Source organism: Physcomitrium patens, chromosome 2 (genome assembly GCF_059467195.1).
Source record: "Physcomitrium patens ecotype Gransden chromosome 2, ASM5946719v1, whole genome shotgun sequence".
Classification (NCBI taxonomy): Eukaryota; Viridiplantae; Streptophyta; class Bryopsida; order Funariales; family Funariaceae; genus Physcomitrium; species Physcomitrium patens.
Window position 1 is genome coordinate 12897570 of NC_143411.1, and position 17322 is coordinate 12914891.

Below are 17322 nucleotides of genomic sequence, written 5' to 3' on the forward strand. Positions count from 1 at the left end.
ATCGTTCGTCATCAGAGATTTTTTCGTTCGTCATCGGGGAGAGTTTTCGTTCGTTCGTGCCCGGCCCGGAGAAGGTCTTGGGCTGTGGCGTTGTGGAGTGTGTTGCAGGAGCAGGAGGAGCTGCAAGCGATGGAGGACACCATTAATGTTTGTCGTTACCGCAGAAGTATAGATTATGCGATACTGCTTGAGTAGAGAGTACCGTGGCGCAGCCGCGAGTGAAGTGAGTAAAAGGCGCCCCGCCCTAGTTGTAAAGGCTGCCGTTGGGTGGGCTTCAGGGGAGCTTCATCTGAGGGCCGCTGCTGCGTGGACCGTATCCTCGCTCTTCCCAGCAATGCCATACGAGGCCCTTAGTGGGTGTTTTCCCTCGACCCCCGGTGTGCCTGGGTTTTGCGGGCGAAACGCGAAAGTGGGATGATGACGAGTTGGATGGTCGCTGTAGAACCTGCCCTGCTTGTTGAGGAGTTCGGGATCTGGGGTTAGGCGTTGAGAGTGACGCAGCTCGGAACGTTTGTTGGTTTTTTTTTGGTGTTTCGGAAGCCGTTTCTTGCAGTGTGTTGCGGAATTGTGCCGTGTGGAGAGTCTCTGTATTTTTGAATCTGCGTCGTGTGTGTGGGGTTTTTCTTGGAGGTTGTGGATTCGAAGGTGCGAATGTCTGGAGCTCCAGGGCGTCCGGGTGGAGTGAATCTCATTGTTGGGTCGGTGAAGATGGAATGGGAGCACTAAGTGGCATGGGGTGTACATTCAGGTCCCCGGAGATCTTAACGCATCTCTTGAGGACGCAGGCATTAGTTTGTAAACATGTGAATGTCACTCGTAGATCAGCCGTCTAGGCCGGCCGCTAGAATTCGCACAGAAAGAGGCGGATTTAAAAGGGCACGCAGATGCTGGGAAGTGTTTATAACAGCAGATGAAGAGAGGTCCTGTGCAATGACTGCTCCAGCGTCCATGCCCGAATGGTCTTCGCCTCAACCGTATTCCCGGCCTCAGAGTGAAATTTTTACTTATGAGAAGGTGCTTGTTGTATTGGACGGCTCAAGACAAATCACCAAGTATGCTCTGGAATGGGCTCTCAGCAATGTTTTGGTCAGGCCCGGGGAATCTATCACTGTACTTGCTCTTCACGCCACGGGAAGCCATGGTAAGAGCTACACACATACCTCGCAATTTGTAATTAAGACGGCCAAATTTGAGTTACAAGAGCTTGGAACTCCGTCAGTCGCTACTCTACGAGGTTTTTTCTGCATTCTACTCTTCGTGGGAACTTCTTTGGGTCAGATGCAGATCCCATGAAGATCTTCTACATTTATTGGTTCTTTTGAGAGTTGGGTAAAACGATTCCATTGTTGCTGTACCCGTTTGGTCCTGGCTGGCGTTTAGAAAGTCTGAATCTAGACAGTCTTCGGTGTTTGAAGAAAGATTGCCATGATTAAAATTCTGTGGTTATTTGTTGTTGGCAGTCTGCAGCGAGGTCGAGTTGTACCATCTATTTACTAGGTTAATGTCCCTCGATCGTGTCTTTTCTGTAACTCTTGCAGTTTCACCCCGTTCAGTCGACGAGCACCCTCATGTTCGTTCTTTGTGGATTTTTTAACTTCTTGTGGCTGCGGGTGGCGCGTGCGCCGAATGCTGTCCATATTCCTCGATCGATCTAGTATAGATTCTCATGTAGTTGACTACAGAATTTGGGTTCAGGCCTTGTCTGTGCGTTACTTATTTTTGAACCAGTTGTTATGCTGCCTGCCTTTGGAAAATTGAGAAGCTCTGAGACAGAATGTTCGGTTTGCAGGCCCTGTGCGAAGAATATGGGGGTTTCCCATGTCGCTGCAGATGTTGGGAGGGGATTGTGCAACTCCTCGTGTTCTACGCGGTGTAATCGATAGCTCAAGGGGAGCAAAAGAGGTGGATGAAGAAATAATCGAGGGTTGTACTTCCATGATCCAGCACTTTCAGGATGTGTGCAATCAAAAGAAGGTATGCATTTTGCCCGTGTACGATATACATGCTCCTTTATCTCTTGACGTGTACAGAAACATTGAACAGGTTCTTCTTGTGGAGATTGCAATTTGGAAATGGATCTCTGGCCGTGGAGTGCATGCCCCTTGGAATCGGAGAATTGTGAAGTAGTTGTTGATTAGTTGCACCTGTGGGAGTTCTGCAGATTGCCATCGACGTGAAGGTTCAGGAAGTTGATGGTCGAGAGGCTCCAGCTATAGAGGCCAGGAGCTTAGGTGCCACTTGGGTTGTTCTTGATAAGTAAGCGGCCATCTCATAGTCCTGATTGAAAGTTAATGACATTTCTTTCACATTCTCAGAGTTCCACCAAGTCCAAGTGCTTCAGGTCCATACCATTGTACGCCTCAAGTCCGTTTTAATTTCTAACTAAGGTTCTTTAAGTAGCAATTGTGAACTTAAACCAAAGATACTTGTGAATATGCAGGCATTTGAAGAAAGAGGCGAAGGTTTGCATGGAGCTTTTACAATGCAATATTGTTATTGTGAAGCCTTCAGAGCCTAAGATATTACGGCTGAACCTGAAGCGAAATTCACGAATCCTTGAGTCTCCAGCTAGACAGTCTGGGCAACAACCAGCACCAATAGTACAGGAGGATTCTAGGGTGTATGATTCCTCGAAAGCGCCAAGTCACGTATCTTCAATTTCTGCCGCTGCCAGAAACGGGCCCCATTCACTGCTGAAAACGAGCACACCCTCAAGTAGCCCTGATGATACCATGACACCTTTCACTCCTTCTGAACCCTGTACCTCATCGAAATTAAGCTCGGACACCTCACCGTGTCAAGCTTCGGGTCCACTGTCAAATAATGGCTCGTCTACAGAGCTTGTAGTTCGTGGGGGCATCTTGGAAGCTACAGCTACAAGAGCTTTAGAGAAGGGTGCCTCTTTTAGAGCATTTTACCCTGATATAGGTGATGAAATCGTCGTGCCCGGTATGTTGAGCATGGAGTCCTCGCCAAACAGCATATTGCAGAAATCTAATCAAGGCGATTCGCGAGCTCCACTAGATTATTCCAGGTCACCTGCAGGTGTGTTGCGTGTGTGAATCTGTTCTATAGACTTCAGTTCAGGAGTGCGGTGTCTACTTGTATCTTATTTACGAAACAGATTCGTTTGTACTTTCTATTGGTTTTGTACTACACATCATAAGAAGAGTACTGTTAACTCACCACTTCAATGCTATTAACAGGCATCCGAGGTCTTGCGCAATCGAGAGACAGCATTCCAACACTCAGACCGGCGTCCAGAAACGGTTCCAGAGCTAATTCTCGGAGGGGATCGCCTGCGAAAACACCGACGGTAGACTCTCCTGCGAAATCGGCAAGTATTGCCAGGCGCGAGTCATATGAGGGTAGAGGTTCTAGTGTAAAGAGAGAAAACACACTTGGTCAAAGCCTTCGGGCAATTTTGCAGGAAAATGCAGATCAAGATTGTGCCGCCTCTGATGGAGGGTCACCTTCTGGGTACAATGGGGACCACGAACCTTGTTATACATCTCCTGAGAGAAGACTGAAGCGCGGGAAGGCTGATGCGTTAATGAGGCAGAAGATGGCTATCATGTTAAATAAACACAATCTTCCAGGACCTCCACCTTTGTGCTCCATGTGTCAGCACAAGGCCCCCATGTTTGGAAAACCACCCCAGAGATATAGCTACAAGGAGCTTGAGGTTGCAACAAATGGCTTCTCTCGGTCCAACTTTCTCGCCGAGGGCGGGTATGGGTCGGTCCACAGGGGTGTCCTTCCAGATGGGCAGGGCATAGCAGTGAAGCAATATAAGCTGGCCAGCACGCAGGGTGACAAAGAGTTCTGTGCAGAGGTTGAAGTCTTAAGTTATGCTCAGCATCGGAATGTGGTGATGCTCATTGGTTACTGCATTGAAGGAAAGAGACGTCTCCTCGTGTATGAGTTCATCTGCAATGGATCACTGGACGGGCATCTTTATGGTGAGTCATTCTCAAGTACTCTTTATACAAGTTTTTGACTTGATGAACCTGCTTCATGCTCTCAACTGCTCAACGGGGTGTCGGTGTCGTTCGCGTAGTTCATTTGTGATTGTGTGTACTTTTGGTGCTGCAGAGCGAGACAGGCCTGTTTTGGAGTGGAGCTCGCGCCATAAGATAGCTGTTGGAACAGCTCGAGGTTTAAGATATTTGCATGAGGATTGTCGGGTTGGTTGTATTGTGCACAGAGACTTGCGTCCCAACAATATTCTGCTTACCCACGACTTTGAACCTATGGTATGCATCGTAGCAGAAATTCTTTTCAATTCAAGTAGTTCCATTTCCTACTCCTAAGCTGGCAGATTCTTACACTTGAGTAGTCATTGAGAGAAGTTTTGTTCTTTGGATATCAGGTGGGAGATTTTGGACTCGCAAGATGGCAGCCAGACGGACATTGTGGTGTGGAGACCAGGGTTATTGGCACTTTCGGGTATATGTGATCACGCTCAGATTTATTCTCTTCTGATAACCCAAATCTTTATTGGTTATACATTCCACCTTGTAGACTGATTTCCTTCATCGCTAATAATTTATTGATTGCCAAATGGGTTATAGGTACTTGGCTCCAGAATATACTCAGCATGGTCAGATTACAGACAAGGCAGACGTGTATTCGTTTGGTGTTGTGCTTCTGGAGCTTATCACGGGTCGCAAAGCTATTGACATCAACCGTCCCAGAGGGGAGCAGTGTTTAACAGAATGGGTATGTGTAGTTGTTCATTTCAAGTGGCCCTCTAATGGTGTATTTTTCTTCTGATTGATTAATAACCGCACACTTGAACTCTGATCCTAGGCCGCATTCTGAAATCCTTCAGGTTTGTATGCTAAGTCGTTATCAATCGTATAGTTTGCAAGGTTACCAGCGAGAGACCTAATCTACTTGTGGTTCTGCAGGCAAGGCCCTTGTTGGAGGAAAGAGGTACTCTTCCAATAGATCCACGGCTCGAGAAACGCTTTTCGGACACCGAAATGGAAAGCATGTTGCATGCGGCATCATGTTGTATACGCAGGGATCCCTCAGTTCGACCGCGTATGGCACAGGTTGGTGGGACTTCCGTGTGCTTGATTTGAAAAATGAGAGGTTTGAACGTGTCCTGGAATCAGTCGTCAGGGTATTTTTGGCGGGATAGACCCTGTTTCATAGGTTGCTTGCGTGTTGTTGATGAGCGTCAAAAAACACATACTTCTCTCCTGCTCATCCCTGTCTTGCACCTCCAGGTCCTGCGGATGCTTGAAGGGGAGATGATTTTCGATGCAAATAGTTCTCCTGCTTCAGGATATTTTGCTGGAAGATTGAACAACAATCACATGACTTATTATCCGGTGGCTGGGCCTGCCCCCCGGGAAGAGGTGAAATATCCGAATTTTGTGAGCCCTCAAAGTGAGTACAATTCAAAATATTCGTCTCCCAACAGGAAAAACGGTAACCTGCCATATGGCCCTATGATTTCAAGCCCCAAAGTAAGGCATAGTTCAGCCACAAAAGACTCCATCAAAAAGCTACCAGTGGTAGCTTCTCATCTTGGCCAAGACGGTCAAAAGCTGAGCTACGAAGCTCTAAGAGCTGCCTACATGGATAAGGTTTCTCCACATCATGTGACAGCGTCGGCCTATGAAAGTTACCAACTTGGAAAGGATTTTTAGTTGCTTTCCAAGTGGTTGCATTGTCTTCTATTGGGAGCGGTTCAATAGAAGGGTGTTTCGGAGAGTGAGTTTTGGAGACCAGGCCTGGTCTGGTCTGGATGAGGCTCTCGGTTATTTGTTTATATTTACATGAGTATGGCATACCCGATGAACATTGTACATTGCTTTTGCAACCAAGGTACAGGTGTAGTGGACAAGCCGGGAGGTGAAATTGTAGATAAATCCCTTAATACTCTGACCCCTTGATAGGATTGAAGACACCTATTCATTTATGTCAACTGATCTCATGGCCCAGTCTTTGAGTCACCTTACTAGAAGGTGTGATTCAGAGTACGCAGATTCCAATAAAATATCCCTGCTGCTACTGTGGGTGTATTACGATATGGTGATCAAAATAGTCCAACTCGGTGGGGACCAGCAGTGGTTGGTTGATGCTGCTCACGAGGAGTCCATGATAGTCTGATGCCTTAATAACTTGCCAGGGTAGGACTTGTGACCGCAATTGTGATGGCTCAGGTTATGTGGGTGTATGACTAGGCAAGTCACTGGTTTCCACGGTTTTTTCCCTCGGTTTCAGTTGCATTATTACTGGTATAATGTATTGGAATTTGTTTCCAAGTGTTTTGGTTGCAGTTGTGCTGTCGACACTAATTGCACCGCTCTGTACACTAGTTTTTGGGGGTCCAGCTGAGTAACGTATTTGGAGTTTGAAAGGGATGGAGTTGCGTGTGTCCTAATTTCTGTTCAGGAAGTTTATATTTATATATATATATATATATATATACACATTTATATTTACATTAATTAATGTAAGGGCTTTAGGTAGCTTGCCAAAGTTGGAAGTTGGCGAAATTATTGTGCTGCTATTCCTTCTCACACAAGCTGCTTTTCTTCAAGGTATGTTCTAATACAATACTGTCTTTTAACTACCCAAGTAGTCTTTCCACAGTTTTTCCTCCAAGTTTACACCATTTTCCTCTACCATACCAAAGCTCTCATTATGAATTCTGATGTTTGCTTTGACACGTCCGCCGTTATGGCCATTGTCTGATGTGTCATTTTTCCTATCCAGATAGATAATTTTGACTTTTGTTTTACGGTCTGTTTTAATGATTTTCTGGACTTGATTGGATATGTATATAGCTCTGCCGAGTACTGAGTAACGATGAAAGCTTTTACACGAGTCAGTCCGGTGTGATCTTTATGGAGTGCTATGCGAGGCATGCGTGTACAGAAGACCGCTGAGGTGTCACCATCTTGTAGCTCACTGCCATCATAGCCTTGAAATTGCACGCTACAACGATCGTACTGCCTGCTTAACCGCAGAGGCTATTGATTACCCTTTTGCTTGAATCAAACCAGATTGTGAACTAAATCAAACTTGAATGTAAAAATTCTGAACTTGAGATAATCTCTACAACTCTAATGCGCAATGAATTTGTTCCAAGGGTATCCAAAAACACGACTTCTGTTTAATACGGCACCACTACCGATCATTATGGAATGATAAGACGCAGGATAACGAGACAGTAAGATGTAATGATCCGACCTGTGCCGTCGGAAAAATGATATAACAGCATGGCTTTTTAGAATAGCTGCAGAGCAGCCAAACTAAAGAGGCGAATCATAGTTTATCGTACAGTGGTCTTCTCAAGTACCAAGGTGCAAGCTCTTCATCCAGCATTCCTGATTACATGTCCTCGTCTAGACGGCTGTGAAGGCTCCGTCATTGACATGCTCTAGAAGGACGACGTAGTGAAGGCTCCGTCATTGACATGCTCTAGAAGGACGACGTAGTGAAGGCTCCGTCATTGACATGATTCCAATGGACGGCGGCACACGAAGACTGCCTCCACTGCACGATGGGGCTCGTCTGACAAGGTCTTCATAGATATGGCGCTCATGACGATGCTCCAAGTACCGCAAGGCCTCGGGCTCCGGAACTGGAAAACTGACGCCGAGTGGTGAACAGAACATGGTCTGGAGATGAGTGAACAGAGCAGGGAATGTCAATGACGCATTCATGGGATCCAGTTTCTTCAGGTCATAAGCGCTTGGATGTTCCACAGCCGTCAAAGGCCTGTGAACAACCCAGTCACTCGATCATAAATTCGGCGGTGAATTGGGTCTGCAACACCTTCACTTGCTGGATTGTGGCACCCGCATACCCATCATGCATTTTGCGCAGCATTCGCCCTAATTGTCCTCTTGATATTGATAAGCTTCAGCTTGCTTCTAAGCCCACTTTCCTGCGTTGATGATTTCCGCAGGTTGTGCCGCAGTTTCTCAGGGGTGGGGGGACTTCGTTTTTGTGGATCTGAGGAAGGCTATCCCAGAGAAGTTGCGATTCTGTGCGCAGAAATGGCTCATGGTGCTCATTTCAGGCGCTCCTCTCCTCGATTTTTTCCCAGAATGCGCGTAGCATGATGGAAACGAAGCTTATTCCTTCGCATCCTCGCGCCTTCTCGATTATGATTTTGTACATCATTCCTCCAGAATTGAGGAATGATCTGAGGAAGATGATTGTTTATTGAAGTAAAAAATCTCCTCGCTGCTTTTGGGCTGGTGTGTTTGCGAGACTACGACTGTACAAAATCTCAGGCGTGTCTAGCAATTTTTAAACTTATAAGGTTGAAAATGAGAGATTTTTCTCAACCACGTGGGTAATGTAGATTGTTCCAAGTCCATTCTGCAATCTGATGCCTTGGAAGTGTACAATCTGCGTCTCGCGACGAATCCTACCATCTTTTGCAATATTCGTCAGACAAAAACACAATTAGCGTGAGCAGCAACACGTTCGTTTTAGAGGTTTACCGTCTACACCTTGTCAACCCGTTGACTTAAATCCCCTAATTGCGAGGTTGTTGCAATGTTTCGGAAATCAAGCAGAAAATGGGGAGAAGAACTGTTTGTTTGCGAGTTTTTGTTGCGAAGCAGCTGGTTAGCGCGGAGAGTTCTTGAAGAAAATATTGAGAAATCTCGAAGGGGGCAGAGAAAAGATCGTCGTTGACATGGCGAGCTTGGCTACCGAAAGCACTGTAATCACGGTGCGTGTGGCTTCTGTGGGTCCAAGGAGTGAAACGGCGGGGAATTATAGCAGCAGCGGTGTCATGATACAAGATGTGGCATAGAGAAGAGTAGTTCGTGTGAAAGCCTGCAACATCACCGTGTCGACAAATTCGGTGACTGGAGTGGTGATTTGAGCCTTTCAGCGAGTTGTTGCATGATCAGCTTGTGAATGTTTCCACATTGCTGCAATCAGATTCGTCACCTCGGCAGCGGTCCTCACTTGCCTTGCAAAGCTGTCATCAATGGACAAATCAAGCATTGTTTCACGATTCCTTACCACTACCATCCGCTTAAGGAGGGTTACTACTGCTCAGTCACAGCGAATTTATATTGCAGAGATGAAATTCTGGAGGGGTCGAAACAGGAATCACCCAAACTTGACTGTTTTCAGTGGTGATCTTGCTTTTGTTTGATGAATTTCCTCGGCCATCTGGCAAGATGTATTCGACATGCTAAACCCTACAAAGAATGTCTCTCATACTTTCAGTTCGATGTGCAACTTTGAGCCTCTTTCAATCGTGTCTTCGTCTTCGTCTTCTTCTTCTTCTTCTGCTTCTTCATCTTCACTTGCTGGAAAGATTATACCGATTCTATCTCGGAACATTACACTTCGCACAACTTAAAATCATTCAGTCGGTGTGCGATCTTTTTTCATAATTGAAGGTTTACTGAATTAAGCAAAGGGGACTTGCATTTGGTGTGCAATATTGACGATATCTAATCCCGCAGTATTGTGACTTAAGAGAAGCATGGACTGACAATCTTCTGGACCTCCAAACATAAATCTTCTGAATGTCGGACCCAATTGGAGTCAGTTCATTACTCAAATGCACTCTATCTAGATCATACTGGCCATGCTCAGAATGCTGTTCAGCTATGGAGTTGGTAGTTTGAGAGCAATCAGTAACTCCACGTCACTGTTCTTAACTTGAGTTCAGTGCAAACTCACTTGCTTTTCGTGATCTGAGATTGCTAAATGGGCTTGATTGTGGTCCGGACAATTTTGCTGCTGAAGTTCATGAGATCTGCACATAGCCGACTGTCCATTTGTTGAAGGAGAGTTTCTCACACAAACAGGGATTCCCGCAACATTGGGTTGTTAAAAACTGGAATTGATCACTGCATTTTTGTTATCTTTGAGTGATATTTCTCTGCTTTGAAGCAATGTCTTTAATTGTGAGATTCCGACTGTTGTGATTTTGTTCCCATCTTTCCTGATTACATGGATTTCGTAGTATTGGTTCTATGCTTCTCTTGTCATGTAATACAATGGGTTAATGTGCTCTTACAGTATAATGCCACTTTGTAAGGTTATTGTTATAAAATATCAAAAACTGGGTTGGGTTGGTAATAAAAATTGGTTGAAAATTCATTTAAGTACTAAAAATACTAGAGAAAATCCAAGTTATTAATAAATAAAAAAGAAGATGATATAGATATTGTTGGCTACAAAAGATTTTTTTTTTTTTTTTTTTTTTTTTTTTTTAAAAGTATTATTGATTAGTTTTGAAATTAAAGATATTAAATCTTGTGTTAAGATTCATTTTGATAGAATCTCTTATTTACAAAATTTTAATTTTTTACAATTTTAGGTACCAATTATATATATATATATATATATATATATATATTTTAAGATACAATGTAATTTCTTTAGAATTGATTTTTTGACAAGTTGATGTATATGGTATAAAATTTTAAAATAAAATTGAGATAAAAATATCTATTATATATATATATATATATATATATATATACAATGATTCAAAAGAATTATATAAAATGATATATGAATTTTCTTAGTTTATATATTTTTTAAAATAAAAAATATATTTGATTAATTAAATAAAGTTATTGATATATAATTCAAAGATCTTTGATATAGAAGGTTTTCATGAAATAAATTTGTAGGCAATTAATTTTATATGTATGCACATATTGCTCATTGAGACAATATTTTGACTTCTTGCTTGTTATTCATTACAAATACTATTGCAACATTTATTGTCATTCATTGTACTACAACTTCACTCATAATCCTATTTCTTTTATTTCTTTAATTTTATAGGGCATTGTGTCATAGATATACATAAGTATTCTAGTAAATATCTATATAATTAGGTAGAAGTAGATAAAAATAAATTAAAGTAGATTAATTTTATAATACCTTCTAGAAAAGCTTCTTAGAAGCTTTATAGATGTTGCTTTGATTTTACATATGTTTATAATTAATTGGTAGGTTAGAAACTTGATCATCAAGGTTAATCACATGTTGGTAGCTTGTGGAACAAGCTAACTATGTAGCGCACTGTAGAATAGGCAAATAAACTTTGTGGTAAGTTATTGATTGGTTATTGATAACCTTGAGAATTAGACTGATGGTTAGGCAGTTTAGTTGGTAACAATAGGTTGTTAGTAGAATAAATGGTTAAGAATTCAAAGGATCATAATCTTTGGAATCCACTGGCCGACAGATCATCTTTTGGTAGGATAAAGAGGTTGACGAAAGAGAGATCAGGGCCAGACTATGAGAGTCATAAGCCAAGGGGCTAGACTATGATAGTCGTAAGCTGGGGCAAGCTTGGTGCTACATCTTTTTTGTTTCTTTGTTGTTGACAAGTAATGAATAGTTTCTGAATACTGAGAAGTTAGTATGGAGTGCCAGATTGTGAGAGTCGTAAGGCGAGATATTGAATTCTGTGTGATGAATTGAGAAACTAAATACAATAGATAAGCTAGAGATCACTAATTGAATATAAGTAAGCGGGAGATGAACTGATAAGAATATGGAAGTATTGTTGAATTGATAGTCGTAGAATAGATTATGTGTTGAATTAAGATGGAAGTAGTAAGTCTTGGTGTTTTGTAGTTTGATAATTAATTTAGATAGGCAGAGTATAGTCAATTGTGACACTAACAGACCCAATTTATATAACCAGTCTTTCTCCGTGTTCGAACCTACTTCTATTACTTCAATTGCTTTAGTATATTGAAGCTTGAACACAACAAGAACAACATTTTGGCACTGCTACCGAGGAAATGATAACAATATGAAATATTAGAAATTGATTGTATGGTAGATAGAATTATATGTTGAATGAGAATGTGAAAAGAACCAGTTTTAGGGTTACAAATATGTGAGTTATAATTCAAGGCAGTATTGATTTTGTAAAAAAGAATGAAAGATTATGAGTGATAATCATGAAGGGGAGGATTATCAAAGAATTAATCGACAAGCGAAAGAAAGACATGAGCAATTACACATAAGAAATCTCCTACGGGAACGATAAATAGGAATTATAGGTCTAGGTAAAATCAAAGGAAGAAAAATTCAAATTCAAATAGCAAAGAGACCAGTGATAACACCAATGGCCGTGGGAGTGCCAGAAGTACCAATTACAGTATAAATAGGAGCAGTAGGAGACCGAACTACAAGTGTGGCACCATTATCTACTTTTAGTGGTTGGCCGGGCTCTGATCTTGATCACCATATATCTCAATTCTTGATAGCTTATGTGGCTAATAATGGTAGAACTGAAGACATTTAATTGAGATGGTTGCCAGCAACTTTAAAAGATATAGCTTTTGAGTGGTATATTCGGCAACCGATGGATAGATTTCCCAATTGAGAGGCCTTGAAGAATGCCTTCCTAATCCATTTTAGACCAATTGGATTTGAAGATCGGCTTAGAGAAAGTTTTATGAATAGCAGGATGTTTGCGAGGGAATTAGTGGAGTCATATTATGGCCGGGTTACGGATATACTTTGTAAATGGACAAATAATCAAATGCCAGATGCGTTTATATTGTCGATATTAATCAATGGTTTGCATCCACCAAAATTGAAAATATTTGTAAAAGAGTCTCGACCAACTACGGTAGAGGCATCATTAGCACGAGCAAAGGTGTGGAAAGAATGTCATTATGACCAATTGTTAACAGTGGGGGCCACGATGATTCCAAGTTCAGGAAGCCAACAAATACAATCGGAAAATGTGTCGATGGATAATTATCCATAAATGGCTGCATCCAACATGAAGAATGTTATGTTGCAAAAATCAATTAATGCTACACTACTCCAAGCAATAGCACCAATAACAATGACACCTTATTGTACATCGCCAACCTATCAACAACCGGAGTTGCTCACAAATGCGACTGTTAAAGATCCACATGAAGCCTTGTTATTAAATCTAACAAAGAAGATGGAAGAATTGGCCATGAATTTGGCTAAAGACAAGGAGAAATGACATAAGTCTTCTAATACGAGACCTAATGTATGGTATAATAATTGTAAGGGACAAGGTCATTTTGATACGGAATGTCCAACACCCAGATAAACGAGTGTTCAATGTACATTTTGTGAAAGAAAGTACCCTACTCAAAACTGCTGGCATTTACAAAGGCAACAACAGTTCAATAACCAAACAATATAGCCAACTCAATGGAATGTTAATTAAGTACAGATTAAAAATATGGATGGTTGGAATAGTAATCGTTCAAATCGACCTAATCATGACTTTGGAAATTTTTAAAATAGTAATTATAATCCGGTTTATGGAACAAAGATGCAGAATAGTGGAAATAATCAAGGGGGTAATCTCCAAACTATACCAATTCAATAATCCAATTCTTGACCAATAGCAACTGGTCAGCCAGGATTATTTACTATAGCTACCTGGAATCGGCTTAGTAGATATATTCCAGTGGAGACTCTAAATGTACTTGACGATATAGATTGAAAATCACTACATTGCTACTAGTGCCGGCAAATTGGTCATTATGCCAGTAAATGTCCTAATTCAAGGTTTATAGACGAATATGCTATAGTATGTTGAAATTATAAGCAATCGGGTCATTTTTATTATCAATGCAATGTTCCATTTAACCCTAATAATCATGTTCAGAAGATACAATCGACTGTAAAAATTGTAGAGGAAAAAAATAACGGGACATAGGAATTACTAGTTCATTGCGTAGAAGTAGTCCAAGCTGTCCATACAAGAAGTCAGCAAAAGGAGAAAGGACCAATTCAACATTTGGGTGATTTTGAAGCGAAGGGCCAATTACGAGGACATCCAATCCAGGTCATGATATGGGCCCCTTACTCAGTATAAGACCTGAATCGGTTGTGCATCCCAATGAGGTATCAATTACGGAGGCTTCAGTTCCATGTCAAGCTGTTCCATTTTCTACATAGTTTTGAGAAACGTTCTTTCCATTGAAAGATCTTCTAAGAGGCGTGAATTCCAACGAACCAATATCAGCCCAATTAGGAGAACAATCTTACCTGTTGAAAGAACCGATTATACATGCTCTGTCAAATTCAGTTCCAGTAGCTTTACCAATTTCTAATATAAAAAAAATTAATTTACTTACGTCGGTGTCTAGGACTGGGAAGAAGAAACGGACATTGGAAATTATCATTAATACAGAACCATATGATATTCTAAAAGATCTGGACACCATACAGTCCACAATCTCTATGAAGTAACTATTGGCAGTAGCACCTGAGTGCCGAACTATCTTGAATTCTTCATTAATTCATCACAGATCTCGAAATAAAGAAATTCAAGAAGTAAGTTTGAATCCCGATCCGGGTGCACCAATGATTGATGTCTCAATTGATGGAGTGTTATTATCGGAAGTACAAGTAGATGGAGAATCTAGTGTAAATCTTATGAATGCTGCTACAATGGAGGAGTTAGGTTTGGATCACTTATTGCCTACTACAGTAGTTTTGAGAATGGCTAACTCCAGTCGAGTGAAACCTATGGATATTTTATGAAGTATTGATGTAGTAATTACGGGGATTACTTATAAATTTGATTATATTATTTTTCGATTGCAAAGCTCTATATTATCATACCTAATTTTATTGGGGCGATTATGGTTGTATCAAGCTAAAGCTCAAAATGACTGGAGTCATAGTACATTGACAATTGGGAAAGGTAATGATAAAATTGTGCTTCAAATGTACTCTGTCCAATATCATGGAGAAACTCAAGTTGCTAGTTCAAAATTCACATCGGATTGTGAAAATGAGTCTACAGAAGAAGAAATTCGTGCACCTGACCCAATTTATGCTGATACAAGGCAAATTGTTGAACATACTAGAATGAAATATCAATGTAGGGGACCAAGAGAGTATTTAGTTCTTCCAGATGTTATTGACGATTCTGATCATATGATTGTATATTGGATAAATAGACAAGATGTTAATCATGTTAGTGCTATGAAACTGGAGTTGGAAAGTTCTAATTTATCAGATTTTATGAAAGATTCTAGAATTGAGCAGAACATTATTTTAGAGACTCTTGAAATTCTACAATATCAATTAATTAATTTAGGTATAGGAGAGGCTCTCCAAATCATTGAGATTTATGACGGTATAAAAGGTAAGGAGAAAAAAATTTAGGTGGATTACTTTTTAATGCATAAAATTGCTTTCACATGGTCGTATGCGGATTTGAAAGAAATTCCAATTGAAGTTTGTGAGCATCGAATTATATTGGAGGAGAACGTTACACCAATACGCCAAAGACAACATTGACTTAATCCAAAATACTCACTTATGGTAAAAGAAGAGCTGTATAAACTCTTGGAGGTTGGATTTATCTATCCAGTTCCTTTCAGTGAATGGGTTTGCCAATTGTTATGGTACCAAAAAAGAATGGAAAAGTTTGCATCTGTCAAGATTTCAGTAAATTAAATGTGGCTACCAAGAAGGATTATTTTCCTTTACCATTCATGGATAGTATATTTGATGTTGTCGTTGGACATGAATGTTATTCATTTCTTGATGGATTCTCCGGTTATAATCAAGTTAAGATTACAAAAGAAAACCAGTTAAAAACTACTTTTATTATGGATTGAGGCACCTTTGCCTATAAGGTTATGCCGTTTGGGCTTTGTAATGCACCAACTACATTTCAAAGGATAATGATGCAAGCGTTCCAAGATTATCTACAAATTTCAATGGAAATATTTCTAGATGATTTTTATACATTTAGTACGAGAGTCAAGCATTTAGAATGTCTAGGTCAATATTTGAATCAATGTACCAAATATGGAATTTCTTTAAATTTAAAAAAATACCAATTTGGTGTGCCTTCTGGTAAACTGTTGGATCATATAGTTTTGATGGTAGGTATTGCTACAGATCCGGATAAAATAAAGATTATAGTAGAATTAAAGCAATTAGACACTGTTACGGGTGTTCAAGTATTTGTCGGCCATGTTAGTTATTATCGATGATTTATCTATCTATTCATAGTTATATACCTTTCTTTGACAAATCTCTTGAAGAAACCACCAATCGATGGAACTAGTCCATTTTGGACAAAGGAATGTACAATTGCATTCGAAACATTGAAACAGAAATTGGTTTCAGCACCAATATTGGTAGCACCTTATTGGACAAAATCATTCCAAGTTTATGTCGATGCATCTAATATTGTGATTGGTTCTGTGCTTAGCCAAAAAGATGACTGGAGTTTTGATCACCTTATTTATTATGTAAGTCATCAATTGGTAGCAGGTGAAAGAAATTATACAACAATCGAAAGAAAAGCATTGAGGATGATTTATTCCATACAAAAGTTTGGACATTATCTTCTTGGTTATTAATTTTTTTTTCATGTTGACCATGATGCTCTAAAATATATGATTAATAAGCCTCAATTGAGTAGTCATATTGCACGATGGGTTTTACTATTGTAGGAATTTGACTTTATTATTCAAATAAGATCAGGAAAATTATGTTCCAATGCGGACCATTTATCTCGGTTATCCAATATATTGGGTAATGAACCTATTAACGATGGACTATCCAATGCAGAACTGTTTGCAGTAGATGTAATTACTCCGGAGTATAGTAAAATAATTCAATACTTGACATTTCAAACCTTCCCACCCAATTTTAATGAAAAGCTTAAACAATGCTTAATATTAAAATGTGCACCTTATACGATGATTCGTGAAGCTTTATATAAAGAAGGCAAGGATGGAATTTTGCAAAAATATATTTATCAGACAGAAGTGCGTTCTATATTGGAAGGTTGCCACTTGGATAGTTGTGGTAGACATTTTATAGGAGACAACACGGCTTGTAAAGCTTTATAGGTTGGTTATTGGTAGCCAACAATGTTTGCAGATGCCCACCAATTCGTCCGTTATTGTGACTCATGTCAGAGAATGGGTTGACCTACTGGAATTTCAGCAATGCCATTGGTACCAATTCTGGCTCAAGCGCCTTTTAAAAAATGGGGAATTTATTTTATGGAACCAATTACACCAGCCTCGAGAAATGGACAAAAATGGTATATATTGGTAGCAACGGATTACATAACAAAATGGGCTAAAGCCGTAGCTATGAAAATCGATAGTATAAGTATAGTAGCAACCTTTTTGTATGAAAATATTATTATATGGTTCGATTGTCCATGAGAATTGGTTAGTGATCGAGGAACTTATTTTATAAATAGTACAATTGAAGCACTCATGGCTAAATACGAGATAAAATATCAAAAGAATACACCATATCACCCTAGAACCAATGGAAAAACAAAAAAGACTAATGGAATTTTAT

General features: G+C 40.2%; 1 protein-coding gene across 1 annotated transcript; it reads left to right on the forward strand.

The window, feature by feature from the left end:
- The first annotated feature begins 119 nt into the window (after window positions 1-119).
- On the forward strand, window positions 120-6044 carry LOC112277979 (uncharacterized). Its single transcript, XM_024510924.3, has 10 exons — window positions 120-1141; window positions 1790-1974; window positions 2162-2256; window positions 2441-3045; window positions 3207-3962; window positions 4096-4256; window positions 4373-4449; window positions 4575-4722; window positions 4914-5060; window positions 5238-6044. Exons 1-10 carry the CDS (start codon window positions 808-810, stop codon window positions 5661-5663), a joined length of 2934 nt encoding a protein of 977 aa, XP_024366692.1. The 5' UTR covers window positions 120-807; the 3' UTR covers window positions 5664-6044.
- Window positions 6045-17322: the final 11278 nt, after the last annotated feature.

Coding starts and splice junctions, on each gene's coding strand:
- LOC112277979 (XM_024510924.3), top strand. CDS start 808: ATGTCACTCGTAGATCAGCCGTCTAGGCCGGCCGCTAGAATTCGCACA. Junction 1,142..1,789: donor TCACGCCACGGGAAGCCATG/GTAAGAGCTACA, acceptor TTCGGTTTGCAG/GCCCTGTGCGAAGAATATGG. Junction 2,257..2,440: donor ACTTGGGTTGTTCTTGATAA/GTAAGCGGCCAT, acceptor GTGAATATGCAG/GCATTTGAAGAAAGAGGCGA.